This window comes from Phragmites australis, chromosome 5 (assembly GCF_958298935.1).
Source record: "Phragmites australis chromosome 5, lpPhrAust1.1, whole genome shotgun sequence".
NCBI classification, from domain to species: domain Eukaryota; kingdom Viridiplantae; phylum Streptophyta; class Magnoliopsida; order Poales; family Poaceae; genus Phragmites; species Phragmites australis.
Window position 1 is genome coordinate 3,999,598 of NC_084925.1, and position 14,989 is coordinate 4,014,586.

At 40.2% G+C, this 14,989-nt stretch overlaps 2 protein-coding genes across 3 annotated transcripts; both read right to left on the minus strand.

Annotated features, from left to right (window-relative positions):
* Window positions 1-574: 574 nt before the first annotated feature.
* LOC133918476 (calmodulin-binding protein 60 C-like) lies at window positions 575-7,334 on the minus strand. Of its 2 annotated transcripts, XM_062362368.1 has the most exons (10): window positions 7,183-7,334; window positions 6,933-7,053; window positions 5,824-5,899; window positions 5,613-5,671; window positions 2,966-3,459; window positions 2,735-2,895; window positions 2,438-2,641; window positions 1,672-1,873; window positions 1,310-1,446; window positions 575-1,261 (listed from the first exon to the last, which is right to left on the minus strand). In XM_062362368.1, the coding sequence occupies exons 1-10, from the start codon at window positions 7,304-7,306 to the stop codon at window positions 857-859; spliced, it is 1,983 nt and encodes a 660-aa protein (XP_062218352.1). In that variant the 5' UTR covers window positions 7,307-7,334; the 3' UTR covers window positions 575-856. The 2 variants fall into 2 exon arrangements, with proteins under 2 accessions (XP_062218352.1, XP_062218350.1); XM_062362366.1 differs by having other exon boundaries at window positions 575-1,446.
* Window positions 7,335-10,751: 3,417 nt separating this feature from the next.
* Window positions 10,752-11,805, minus strand: LOC133917365 (L10-interacting MYB domain-containing protein-like). The gene is made up of 2 exons (XM_062361268.1): window positions 11,433-11,805; window positions 10,752-11,336 (listed from the first exon to the last, which is right to left on the minus strand). The coding sequence occupies exons 1-2, from the start codon at window positions 11,739-11,741 to the stop codon at window positions 10,752-10,754; spliced, it is 894 nt and encodes a 297-aa protein (XP_062217252.1). The 5' UTR covers window positions 11,742-11,805.
* Window positions 11,806-14,989: the final 3,184 nt, after the last annotated feature.

The following is a 14,989-nucleotide window of genomic DNA, read 5'->3' on the forward strand; positions in this document are numbered from 1 at the left end:
CTGTCGATTTTTTGGAGGCTTGATTTGATCGTGCTGTCTTTTTGCAGATGGTTCCTCTTTTTGTTTCAGGGATCCACATGCTTTGGTTATTTGCTTATAGTTTGTAGAAACAAAACAAAATATGCCGAAATAAAATGGAGAAGTGTAAGTTGGTGATTGGATAAATGGAAAGTGAGCTTTGTTTGCAGAGATCCACTGATCAAAGCCTAAAATCTGGACGAAATTAGTTTAGTCAACAACATTTGCTGTCATAAATTAATTGCAAAAAGATCATGTACAAGTGCATGATGCTAACGGTTGACCTCATCCAATTGCAGGTCCACGAATCCATGTGCTCGGGATTCCCTGTTTGACTAGAAGATTTACCTGTCCTTTTAACTTTTTAATAGATTATAAAGTGGTCCTTTTAACTGCAAAAATGGCCGGGAGGAAAGGGCATAATAATAAGCAGTTACATGTTGAAATTCCAAGGCAAGGCAATGACCATCTTATAAATCGCTGAATATTGCCAACAGAAGAGTAGAACAGAAAACAGAGTCTTTTAGAACATAATTCCAGAAGTAATACATCAATATACACAAACTAATCTTTGCATTAATTCACGCTGTTATAATATTCTGCGCAAAAGAGCAAGAAAAAAAAAACAGATACACTGCATACCATCGAGTATTATGTCGGAATTAGCAGAACAATGTTACACAAGCAAACGGGATACAATTTTTTTTTTTTACAAGATAGCAGAACTAATCGTTGTACATTTCAGAAACTTGTTTCAATGGATATCACGGTGATATGAGAGCCAAATAACTAATTTACAGCACCAACATCTAACTGTGACCCGCGTTAAGACACGATGTCAATCCTCCAGCTCAACAAGCTGCGCCCTCCTCTCAGCAGCTTTCTTCCTGATGAAAATTCCCCATCTCATAGCTGCCTTTATCTTGAGCCACCCAACGACAGCTTTGCCAGACGAATGGCTGCGCTCACCTTCGAAACCAAAGCTTGGTAAGGGAGATGGCATGCAAGACTGGAAATTGTACGCATCTTCTGGCAAGCTGCTAGAAGCTCCACCCACACTGAAGACCCTGCTGAGCAGCTGCTGCATGTCTTCGCTCTCAAGCATTTGGTGGCTTTTGATGCGAATATCTTCTTCGGTGAAGCCATCAGAATACTGAATATCACGGTGGCTGGAACTGGGCCAATCAGCATATCCAACATTTGCTGGCTGAATTGACTGACTTTGTGAAATTACTTGATGCAACTGGCCCAGTTCCAGCCCCATGGCATCATTTGCAGTTTCTTGATGAACAGGCTCTGTCAGCATGTTAGGCGGTAAGAATGAAAATGTGTCATCATATGGTGGAAGGACACTGGTGGATGTACTTTGAAGCTCAGGTGGATGCGTTGCTGATTGATCGACATCATACCCTATGGAATCAGTTCTGCCTGAAATAAATTAATGAAGCACGGTGTTCAAATTTCAAAGACCCAACTACAGTGACATAACATTTTATGTGCTCTGTAGTTCCATATCAAATGCAATATCCCTATTTTATGTATAACATCATTTAATTAGGCTTTCCAGTTACCCCTAGCTACAAACTGAAACAGCAAAAAAAAAAAAAAAAAAAAAACTTAGGTAACGGTATCTAAGCCTCAGATGCTGCTCACCTGCTGGTGATGGTCCTGGCATGCTCAAAGAGACGTTCTGTTGATATGAAGCAGAACAACTCACAGGAGTAGGATGCATCTCAGCTTGACCAGTGGATGCAGCCTTTTTCTTTGGTTTAGGGTTCAAGAGAGCTTTACCATCATATTCAATGACATAAATCCAATTATCATATGCTTTCTTCACCAATGCATCAGCAAAGATCTGTAAAGAATGATGAAATTTTAATCAGCCTAGGGGTTTTAAAGAAAAAAATCACTTCTACTGCTCATCTGAGCAATGCAAAGAGGGTTCATACGGCAGCTCATCAAACAGAAAAAAATAACATAGTAGCAATTACGACAAATTCATACATCTCAAGAACAGCAGTCAATAGAAGGACATAAGTGCGACACATTGAGCAAAGTGTTTATAAATTTCTCAATGATTTGATGATGGTTTCCATACCAAATACTTGGCAGTTTTAGACACTTAATACACATTTTCAATGCTCATCATCCTTGAATATGCAAGTATGGTGTGTAAAGAAACCAAGATTGTGACCAATGTAATATAGCATGAAGTTGAAACTACAAATCGTTGACATTTCAAAGTTCCACAGCTTGACGATTCTAATAGCATTAACTTTCACGATTTTCAAAAAATATCATTGACTTCCATGAGTGCATGCTGACCTGAATGAAAACAATATTTTTGTTTGATCTTGGAAGACAACTAGAACATACATAACTTTAGTCAATATCCTGAATATATGCTAACAATACTAACCTTTTGGCTATCATCAAGACTCTCAGATGAATAGAATTGCTCACCAGAAACCAACCCACAGAATGCATAGATGTTGTTAAAAATACCACCAACAGTTCTGCTATCATCAGAATAGTATATGTAATATTTTCCACTTAAGACACAAGTCTTTGCATGTTCCACAAGGGTTTCCCACATCCTGTTGGACATGCCGCCTCCAAGTATCTATCACAGAACAACATTAAAAGTTAGAACCCAACCCCCAAACACACAAACCAAAAGAAACCCAAAAACACACACACACACAAAAGAACTTACACTGCGCAACTTCTGTGGGTCCCGAACCACAAGCCTAAGGAAATCCTCAACTGTAGATATTCCAGATTTGTTCAGCCTTTTATGGAAGGACCCATCCTTCCCTATTTTTTCCAACCTCCAGACCTCATCTTTCAGTGTAGGTGGATAGTGCTTCTTGTACACTGAGAAATGAAATAAAATAATTCACGTATATGTCAAGGAAAAACACATGTGATTACTTTTGGAACTTACATTCTCCTCTATGGTCCTTAACCATAAAGGCTTCCGTTTTTGCTTCACGGATGCGAGCACCCTCACAAAACCCTGAGACAATCTTCAGACCAAGCCTAAATTTCCTACTTCTTATCCAGCTAGAGTTATCTGTGAATGTAAGCTCCCCAATTGTGCCAACACCTTCTTTTAGTGTGACCTGTAGATCACCAGTTAAAATAGGTCGCTTTCCCTCACGCTCCTTCACTATGTGACTTTCAAACTCTTCTCCTGTCCATCCCTCCTCATCTTCATTGTTGAAATCACCTTCCAGAACAACAATATCAAGTTTGGCAGAAGACTCTGGTCCAGAAGATACAACACAACCGGTGACGGCGTCAAGCAAAACAACATGAATTGCAGCTCCTTGCTCCCCTTCAACTTTTCCTCCAGTAAAAAGAGGAAGTGAAAGCCTTGTCCTGAACTGGAGTTGCAGATTTCTTCCATCGGGACCTTCAATTCGTTTTAGAGAAGACCTGTTTTATTTCAATCAATAGTATAACAATTGTTAGCATCAACATGATTCCTTGATTGGCTTGCAGGCTTTAAAGTTTACCTACTTGATTTTAAAGTGCTAACCCAGCATGGCAGGTAAGTCAAATGCCTATCCTTAATAGGTTGCACAAATAGGTCATTCATAAGAATTACATTTTTTAAAATAATATTATTTTAATAATTAATGGAACAAATGATACCCAATCCAAAAGAATTGTGAAAAAACAGCAGGCTTTCAGCACGGGAATGGAAATATTGACAGGGAAATATCACCATTATAAATGGCGATAGGATGACGTGGCATGGCATCCAGCTTTCAGAATAGCAACAAATCATCCTATTGCCAAAGGAAAGACCGACTGGATGACACAGGCTATTGCCAATTGGAATGGCGATATCCCACGGGAACTGTGTCAAGCCTTCAGGAGCTAGGTAGAAGAGGAAATCAACTAAAGTCAAGTACACGGCGGGGATTCAAAGATAGTGGTCATCAAGATCGGACGACAGATAGAGATATCCATTTTTACTGCTGGACAATTACCTTACGCTATTACTATTAGTTTTTTATCAACGTTAAATGGTGTTACATCCTGTAAAATGCAATTCTGATTGCGCATCTATTTTTCCAAAGCTGTGGATTCCTTTATTGCTTAGAACCCTAGAATACTCTCCCACTTTCCCTAATTTCTTCCCTTCTTACCCCAAAATTCTCCTCAATTTCAGTCAGATTCCTCCCAGGTCCTCAGAAACTGTTACGGCAAAAGAGTAAATCATAGAAAGAACCACACATGCTTAACTCTCGTCCTGCATGCATGGCCATCAGTGGCCGCCCTGAGCGGTTCCATGCATGTTCATTAGTCGCCCTACTCCTGTCCCTTTGTCTCACAATTGCATGCAATCGCTGCATCTGATCTCTCCTGTATGCATGTAAATATCCATTCCTCCATGATTAGCTTCATTTTTTTGGCAACTAACCTAACCAGATCGCTAACGGAACATCTTCATATGCTCCGAAATCAGTGGTAGGATCTCCCATAGTTGCGATAGGCCCCGACTGCCCTTTCCCTTGGTGATAGGATGATTTGTACGTCACGTCACTCTATTGCCATTTCTATAGCGATATCTACTTGGTGGTATTTCCCTTGCCAAGAACCTACTATTTTTGCAATTCTTTTGGATCGGTACATTTTTTTATAATAATATTATTTTGAAGAAAAATCGAGAACTACTGGCATGTACTACTTACATTATTAAATAGAGTAAGAACAGGGATCTTTTGTCATTTACTGCTAGAATATTGGTAACTAGGAGTACCACCCGACACTTGCGGTTGTTGTGGGTCTGGTGCTTTTAGAACATATTTCAAATATTGCTTGTTAATAAATTTGCATTTTTATTTATGCCTTATACTAATTCTTAAACTATCTTGGGTGAAACAACTGAGATGTCGTATGTGCCACTTGTTAGAATATTGTGGTGTTTTCATTAATGAAATTTTGATTCCCTTTGTGTCAAAAAAGGAATGTCCCAAATGAGTTTTTATATTGCATTCGTAACAGGAAAAAATGATTTTGTTTGTGAACATCGGCGCTGCCCGGCAGTCAACCATTCGTAATTCGTGAAGAAGTAGATCCGGTTTGGCGATAAAAATGGAGGCATAAACTCAGTTCACATGCGCTCAATGGCACCATTTCTCCAATCCTTTATGATCCTACCAAGTGACGAGGTAAGTCTCAAAATTCTTTCACGTTGTGCATGGTGGTCTTCATCTATGCTGTGGCAAGGGTCGTCAAGGGCTTGAGGTACAATGCTGAAACTGAAAATAAGGCCTTCTTGGAGATAGTTATATTGAGTTGGTGCTGTGGTTCTAATGAGATGAAGGGGCATGAATGTCCCAAAGGGGATGCCATGTTGTTTGCATCATGCAAACTAACAGCTTCACGCAAATTGGCATATCAAAAGGTTATAATTTCAAAAATAATAATCAAACGGTTGTCGATTTCTTGATGACGTGGGTCAATGAGAAGGCTTGGTCTGTCAACAATAAAGGGTAGAGAGGTATGTACAGTTCACTAGTCGATTGGAATACATGCTAAGATGCTCACAGATAAGAAGATATATAACCAATGCCTACCTTCCACTGATTGTTGCAGGACCAAATCTGCCCAGTGCGCGCTCCACTTCTTCACTGACCTGAAAAGTACATGAAGAATACAGTTAAAAGTAGATCGTAAAAATTAAATACCCCAACAGAAAGGAACATAAATATCGTATAGATATTTAACAATTCAATAAAGGATGATGGTATTTCTGTTTGATCGATAATTTGTACAGGTTGTTCTTACTACTCTACGAAGAATTGGTTCCAATGATGAGCAGAGCCTCTGCAAACTATCCATCTTTAGTGCCTCAACAATAACACTGCATAGAAGAAAGAAAGACTATTTACTAGTACAACTGAAACGTGTCAGGTCACAATTCATTCTGTTTATTCAAATGATAAAGTAAGGTGCCAAGCTTAAGCAACAATTACACAAGCCAGATAACCATATTTCGCAGCAAAACAATATTAAAGGGTAAAGCTCTATTCTTACTAATTGTTCTACAATAATCCATTGATCACCTAATCCATCTAGATTCATTGCATAGGCTTAAAATAAAGAAGGTACCATCCGCTCAATTCACTAAAGATCCGCACATGCCTTGTTACAAGCACACTGGACAGTGGTTGCGTCGATTATTCAACAGAAAGGGGGAAAAGTACCTAATTTGTCTCTGAAAACACAACCACCAAAACATTATCACTTATATCTGACTTAGAACATGAAGACATACATTGGTCAATATTAATATAAGAATAATTGCTTTTTTTGGATATGGTCACCCTACTAACACGGCTATGCTGTACTTCTTCTCACACTTATTACATACCAAACCTAAAGTAGGTGCCAAGATGGGGGAAAATCCACAGTTCAGCATACGAGTTTGCCATCCATGCAGCCAATTTAGTCCCACTATACACCGATGCCCCAGTTCAAATGCTGCTCTTAGTACTAATCAGTAACCACTGAAGGTGACTTCAGAGTTCATACGATCATACCACCCAAATAAAGGGAAAAGAACAAATCCCAAAGATTTATGGTTCAACACAGAAACCACAGGTCTTCTATCATTTACATAAGAGCTTATAGCCACTTATCCCCAGAAAAAAAAAATCATGGGACCATTTCTACAGATACTCAAATTACACAGTACCAACTCGCCGGCAGTAATTTTGCTCAAGCAATCCCCAACTCTCAGTTGTACACTAATGCAAGGCACCACTGAACATAACGACGCAGTGCTCTGGCTAGCATTTGCCATTCGTGCAACGAATTCCACAGCTAGCCAAACAACAAGACACAACGGAATTAAATAAACAGAAGAGCGAAATGAAATCCCGAGAATTTGCAACCTGGCCAGAGCCGGCGGCCGCGCCCGTTTGGCTTCAGGGCGTCCGTCCCCGCCGCCTGCCTCGAGCCCGCGCTTCTCCTTCATCGCCGGCACGGAACCCTGAGCCGATATCCCCGTTAAATCTGCGCCGAGTTCAGGGAAATTCGCGTCAGATTTCGCCGGATTTCTTCCCCTTGTGCAATTCGGCAAGCGCGAAGAATCACTCGAGAGAGAGAGAGAGAGAGAGAGAGAGAGAGAGAATTTTTGCTTGCCTGGTTCGGACGCCGGAATCGGAGATGAGGGAACAGATCGCGGGGCAAGGTGAACTGGGGAGGGAGGGAACGCACAGGCAGGGCAATGGAGTAATATTACTGACACAATTTCGCACTCGACCATTCTCTACACATCTATGTGAAAAGTCACTGACATTAGATTCCCACAGCGCGTCCGGTGCGTTGGTCCCACCCTGCATTGGAGGCACGAGGCGCGAGTATGCGGTGGAACTGGTGCGACACGTTGCGGGCCCCCAATGAGAGTGACGTCGCCATCTGCTTGGGTGACTGGTCTCGGCCCACGCTAGTGAGCCCTTTTTTATTCTCATTATGAATTATAGCACTAAAATCAAAAGAAAAACAAGCTGTTACCACTTAAAAGTTGATTTTCATCATTCATAATCCATGTTACTTTATAAAATCTCATAATCTATAATCAGTGAAAAAAATTTCTTTACAAAACCTAGATCGTGATAATTCACAATAAAAACAAACAGGCTGAAAACATGTTTATTTTAATTTTAGATTATGATAATCCAGTTAAGTCTGTAGAATTCATAAAAGCTATTTCGTATTAGATTATGATTTATATGATTTTGTAAGTATAAACTAACTTGTGAATTGGAAAATTTAGTTTTTATATTATAACAGTTTTTTATTTTTAAAATTAAAATCCATAATTAGAATAAAAAACAAAACACACTGGTGAGCACATGCGCCGGTCCACGTACGGCGGCGTGATCTTTTCGCAGGGGTAGGAGAAGATAATGATTAACAGCATATGGAGCAAACGAGGGAATAATTGACACGTTAGTAGGCTCATCTCCTGGCCCGGAAGCCCAACTTGTAATTTGTTTAGCATAGTCTTCCCGTTGCAAATCATAGTTTTCTTTGGATACTTGTATGAATGAAAAAAAAAATCTATCATGATATGTTTTTGAAATTATATCCTATGTTGTTAAACAAGAACTATAATATTCTTTTAGTCCATGTACTTTTCACGGCACGTCATGTTGAAAACCCTTTGTATTTTTTCTCGATTATAATTCACATTATGCTCGGTTGGTCTCCTATCTTTTAAATGATATGTGATTGCTTGCATATGCATTCCACACTAACACTATGTAGTTGTTTGGCCGTTTTACGAACGCTCGTGGCATCACCCAATCCTCCTAAATGTACATCTATGGCCCACCTGTTCAGGGAGATTTCAGATCCAAATCATTTCGAAGATTCGAAGTGTCCAAATCATTGTAAATTATGAAATATGTTGTTTATGGTAAAAATTGAAGTCATGAAGGAGAACAGTAAAATCATATGGCATGCATGCATTGCTGTGCAAATTCTACTCGATTAGGATCAATTACTCTACTGTAGAGGTACATGTGGGATTTAGGTCTGTTCTGTGGAGTTCTTTCTGATCTAAATTTTACGTGGGGAGTGATTCTTTGGAGGAAGGGATTATGTGGCTGAAAGTGATTCTTTAGTGATTCTTAAAATAAAATATATAGAGGAAGTGATTCTATTTGGAAAGTGAATCAGAGGAAACTGCTTTTTTCAGCTCCCCAGCTTCTAGTTCATTTTAAGGCCTGTTTGGTAGAGCTCCACTCCCTGATTCTCTGGCTCTAGCTCCTGATTCTCTGGTGGAGTGATTTTAAGTGATTCTTTGGTAGGAGTGATTCTGGCTGATAAAATCGTTTGGCAAGCTGACTGTGAAGTGATTCCTGAAAGAGAAGATTGCTCTAGAATTGTCCATAGTACCCTTGGTTATCTAAACTAATGTCTGCAAGACATATCATGTACAGAGACCCATTTATTTGATACATTTATGTAATTTTATGTGTAAATATCAAACTGTGACTACAGAAATTCGTCATATAAAATATATAAAGTGCATACATTAATTAACAATAGTTAACATCATATTGTACGGTACAATCACAACATCCAAGGTCCCATATATTACAACAAAATGTTCAAAAGAGAACAAAATAATCCCATACAATACAAGAGATTATGCCCTAGATAAAGTGATTGCCCTAGCAAGGTCATCACGGAATCTATCCATAGTCCTATCGTTGGCTTGTGAGGTAGACACATCCGAGGCATTTTGAGAAGGGGCATGTTTCCTATACCTTGTTGGTATGGTGGGTACATAATCTGGGTCCTGATCACATCTATGAAAATCGTTGTCAAGTGCATGATTTTCACGGATAAAGTTATGGAGACACATGGTAGCCGCAACAATCATCTTTTGCTTCACCATCGGATAGCTTGGCATCTTGAGAAGAATTCTCCATTTCATTTTCCATACACCAAATGAGCGCTCGACAACATTACGAAGACTTGAATGCAAATAGTTTAAGACTTCTTGCTCACCATTAGGCGCCGGACCGCTTCTCCAATCTGGAACATGGTACCTTTGACCTTTATATGGTGATAAGTATCCGGGTCTATTCGGGTATCCAGCATCAACAACATAGTATTTTCCTAACACGAAGTAGTGCAAAGTCAATATAAAGTGTTGACGGAAGAAAAAATGAATGATAAGAAACAAAATTACCAAGAGGGGGATGTGGAAAGATATCTTCATCAGCTTGAAGAGCATTATAGAGAACAGTAGTGTCGTGCATAGAGCCCGGTTGACCAATAGATGCATAGGTGAAGCGCATGTCAAAATCAACCACCGCCATCACATTCTGTGTTGCTTTACCGGACCTCCCAAGATATCTAAGAAAATCTTTTGGAGGTGGTGTTGCACTAATATGAGTCCCATCAATAGCTCCAATGCAATCTTTAAAGTGTGGCCACATCCTTTGATCATTTCTTATCCTATTGTGCACATTATGAAAGTTTGGATCCTTAGGTCTGATATAATGCTTGGACATGCCGACTACACAATTTAGAACCTCAAAAAATTTCCTACTAATTGTCTCCCCAGAATGCTTGAATTTGTTCTGAACAGCACCGTTTGACCAAGAATGACCACATGTGAGGAGAAATATAGCAAGTGATTCCATAGAGCTCATATGAATAGAGGAAGTTAACCCATAGTCCCTCACCAATATGTCATGCAATTGGTAAAAGAGAGGTGCATCCATTCTAAACATCCTATGGCTTTCACCTGGAGTGTTCAATGTTTCCATTAGCCAAGCAAAACCAAGTAGCTGTGAAGTCCTTGGCGGATTCTTGTCATGATAGGTTAAAAAATAATTGTTTATGAGGCATGCAGTAAGAGACAAGTTTGATTGATTTTGTCTCATAAGTTGCATGACCCTCATATCAAACAATTCATCATCTTCTGATTCACTACCATCCATATCACTTTCAGAAGAAGACATCTGTATAGTAGCAAATAAGGAACAGATCATTACATTTGACCACTAGGACATTAAACAAATAAATAATAGGTCATTACACATACATGGATATGAGAGGCCAACAAACAAATAAGTAGCAGATAATTAAAGAACACATGATAGAAATAACTAATAGGTCTAGAGAAAAATTAAAGAACACATGATACAGATAAACATGCAGCATGCATGTAACTCACAAGCTCCCACTACTTAGGCCTTCTTGTTCATAGTCATCCACTCATGCTTCATTGACAGCCAATTAAAGCGTTCCTCGGGCGTATCCAATGTCAAGAACATCTCTCTTTCAGCTTTCTTGGTAAATATTTGAGTTGCAATAAAGTGCTCTTTTGTGCCAGCTATAGCACCACATGCCTTCACTAATTCCATTATATCTTTTATGGAATAGCCAGGTGTGTCTTGTGTTCTTGCCAAGACAACAGATTCACAAGATGCGGTTGTCCTCTCATTCAATTCTACAATTTTAGCCATATGTTCCTGCATCCACTGTCCTCCACTAGTCTTTGCTTTTTTAACCTTCTTTTTGTCAACCACACGACGTCTTTTTGCTTTAGAACTAGAAGGTGTGCCATCCTCGCCATCACTATCATCATCATCGTCCATGTCGACATCCTTATTATTATCATCTCCTGGCTGTCCTTCAGTACCTTGGGGTAGGTCACCACTAGTTGGGGCCCAATGATCATCACCTGTGTTCCGAAGATCTTCAAACATGACAGATAGTTCATCTTCATTTTGAAGTGCTCGGTCTTTAAACTTGGATATGCCTTTGAATTGCTGCACACGTAAAAAAAAAAATGTCAGCTATATATTTACACAAACACATACATCACAAGTAGGCATTGACAGGAAACAAATACACTATAAACTTACATTGTTTGTCTTCTTCCACCACCAATCTGGAGCGGTATACATTTTCTTTACAGGGTCCCAGCCTGCCCCTGTTTCTCTTCCTAATTGTTTCCAATTGCTGTAATCTTTCTTCATCTTGTCCCATTTATTCTTGAACTGCAGCTTTGTATAAGTTAACCCAGTCCTCTCTTTGAACTGTGCAATTACATTATTGTAGCCTTGCCTGTTTAAGTGGGATCCCGATCGATTCTTGGCCCTAACTTGCTCGGCAAATAACTCACAAACTATTTTAAGGTTCTCATCACACCAGTCCGCACTATCATCCTTCATGGTGCTGTTATTACACAAGCATGAGCAATCAAATAATTGCGTGATAGGAGCCTGCTGTTTTCAATTACACAAATCAAGCAAGATTTATTTTCTCAATAGCATCTATAGCACTAGATACTATTTTTTCCAGCAAGATATGGGCCAAATGCATGCAAGTGCTTGTCTAACAACTTGACAGAGACATCAAATTCATAGTTTTTCCTATACTGACAGCGCTAGTAAATAGGATCAAATTTTCTACACCATAAATCTATATAGAAAGCCTGTGTCACGCCTCCTATGCATGGATTGGCTTATCTACCTATCAAATCAAACCTTAAACAAATATTATTCTTGCCATGGCCTACGGATCTGAGTGAGAGAGGGAAAAGCAGGGCCTCACCTTTGGCCTGGAGAGGAGTGCTCGGCTGCAGCCTGGAAGGAGATTCTGGGCTCCTGGCAGTGCTGCCCCCTAGCGGACGGCTGTGGCCTGGGGACGAGAAGACATCGGTGGCTTTGAAGGGAGCGGGCGCCAGCGGCCTGCAGGGGAGTAGTTTGAGGCCGATCTTCACACAAACGGATGACGACGGCCTTCAGGCGAGCGGGTGACGCAGCTGGTCGACAACGCCGGCGCAGGTCGGGGCAACGCACGTCGCAACCCTAGTCACCACTCCACCTTCAGCGCAGGTGCTAGCCGTGGGCAGCGCAGGATGCGAACTGGTGGGACTTGGGAGGATTGGGGATTTTTGCTGTCTATATACCAGTGGCAAAGGTGGGTAAATAACTCCGAACTTGAGGCCTAGGTTCGTAATCGAAAGGGTGGGGAGCGGGTGGTGGAGCAGGAGAAGCAGGTTTTTTTCACTCTCAGGTTCTAGTACAAAACGGGAGAGCGATTCACGTTGATTCTACCGTGGAGCAGCCCGTTTTTTTGCTGTTTGGCTAATCTAGAGCGATTCTCATAGAGGAGCCGAAGCCAGGAGCACTACCAAACAGGCCTTTAGAGAATCACTCCTACGGATTCCACTCAGGGAGCTAAAAGCTAAAAGCTGCTGTTTGACAGAGCTCCTCTGATTTTAGTCAAAAAGCTGCTCTGAAAGCTCTGCCAAACAGATCCTTAATGACTAAAAACAATTTCTACGGCCTTGTGCCAAGAGGGCAACTCATATATTGCATCCATTCATTTTGTTAGTAGTGATTGGACGCGAAATAGTCGCTTTCTCCCTTGCATGTTGGCTAAGAGTATGTTTGTATATGAGCAGTTCTATCCATGCGGAATGTGAGCAATTCTAACTTTGCGACATGACGCATGCAACAGTAATCTTGTGCATTCTTGATGAGGATCATCCGGCATCTAATCAAACATGTTTGGGATCGTGTGTTAACGCCAAGATTTATGTTCCACAACTTTTGAGCTCTCTTTTGTTCTTTTTCCTCTAATCCATCGGGAGGGAAAAAGTAATGTTATTTCTTGTTCTCAATTTAGCACTTTGAATTACAACATTTGTCGTATAAAATATTTTATGCTTGTTATTATTATTCTATGTTTTATAAAAAATATTGTTGAGATTGTGATTGTAACATGGTAAATATTACCATAACCATGTATGTAATAATTATTTATTTCTTGTTACTATATTAAGTGAGTGAGGTATTTATAGCCACACCTCAATCACTATTGTCATTATTACATTTTTACCACTTATTTACAGAAATATCCCTTCTAACACTAGAGAATATCCTAGAATATCACATGGGTATTAAGGACATTGTCTACCTATATTGTCCTAAGCAACCAAATTCCGACACGTGTCCTGAGGGACCCACATTGGACCCTCCGTTGAGGCTAATGATGATCTCACTATGGCCATTTCCTCATCGGATTTTAGCTAACTTGTGAAACCTTTTTTAGTTAGCATTCGTTCTATCACCAAAAGTCCTCGCATCGCCTCCATTCGGCCTTAGGGCTTCGCTATACTCTTTGCCCTTCGAGTTTCGTCGCACCCCTTCGGCCTTCAGGCCTTACCTTCAGGTTATGTCCTCTGGGCCTCTGAAAGGATCTAATGGCCATAAAGGAAGGTGAATAAGGCACTAATTTAAAACTAAACCAACTACCGATTTCTAGAACAAGAAGCAACCTTAGCCTATAAGGCAACTAGACAACATAACAAGCTAGAAAGGTAAGATCACACATCCAAGCATATAGAATATAAGTAAAGTGCGGAATTGAAACTTACATGAAAGAAATGCTAGAAGCAAAATGCGGAATGTAACAAGAGTAGGGAAAAAATGACACCGAATTTTTTTTTCGAGGTATCGAAGAGTTGATACTCTCCACTAATCCTCGTTGGAGCATCCACATAAGGATGTCGCACCCTCTTAAGTCACCGAGACTCAAGTGCTCACTAGTGATTGTCACTTCTCTATCTCCGGATTGGCAGGCATCAAACCAAGTACACGAGCTTCCCAAGGCTCCCACAAAATATCTAAGAGCTCATCGAGAACACCTCTAATCTCCACAACCGGATAGGTGTTACCAACCACTAAGAGTAACAAGCTAATTGGTCCACTTGATCCCAATCAAGCCTAAAATAATAGCTAGATGCACACTCACTACTCTTAGAGCACTAATGATGTTCTTAATCTTCAATTAAGAACTTGCAAATCACTTCAAGTGCTCTCCCTTGCCTTTAGATGACACACAATGTGTATGAATGCTTCTGGGTTGCAAGAGAGATGAATGAAATCAAGTGATGGGGTATATATAGGCTAGAGGTCCAAATCTAGCCATTGCCCAACCATTCACTTTTTCTGTGAACACCGGATGGTTCAGTGCACACGTCTCTGCTAACACCGAACAATCTGGTGAGTTAACTTTTTTCACCTGCTGATTTGACAATTGTCAGTAGCCGTTGCAAAATGCTCCGGTGTTCTTCCATATAGCATCACCGGATAGTTCTGTGAGTTATACTCTATTTCCTCGAAAAGATGAAGCTTCTGTTAAATAGTCCGGTGATGACTCATTTAAGTCACCGGATAATCCGGTCAGTTCAACTCTGATTTTCTCCAAAAATACCGAGCTTCTGTTAAATAGTCTGGTGTATGAACCCTTCAGATCACTGGACAATCCGGTGCATATAACTTCACATTTCTCTGAAAAATAATTCTTCTGTTAAATGCTCCGGTGTATAGTTCCTTCCATCACCGGACAATCCGGTGAGTTCAGTTGAAGTCTTCTCAGAAAAGATAAATAGTCCGGTGAGTAAAACACC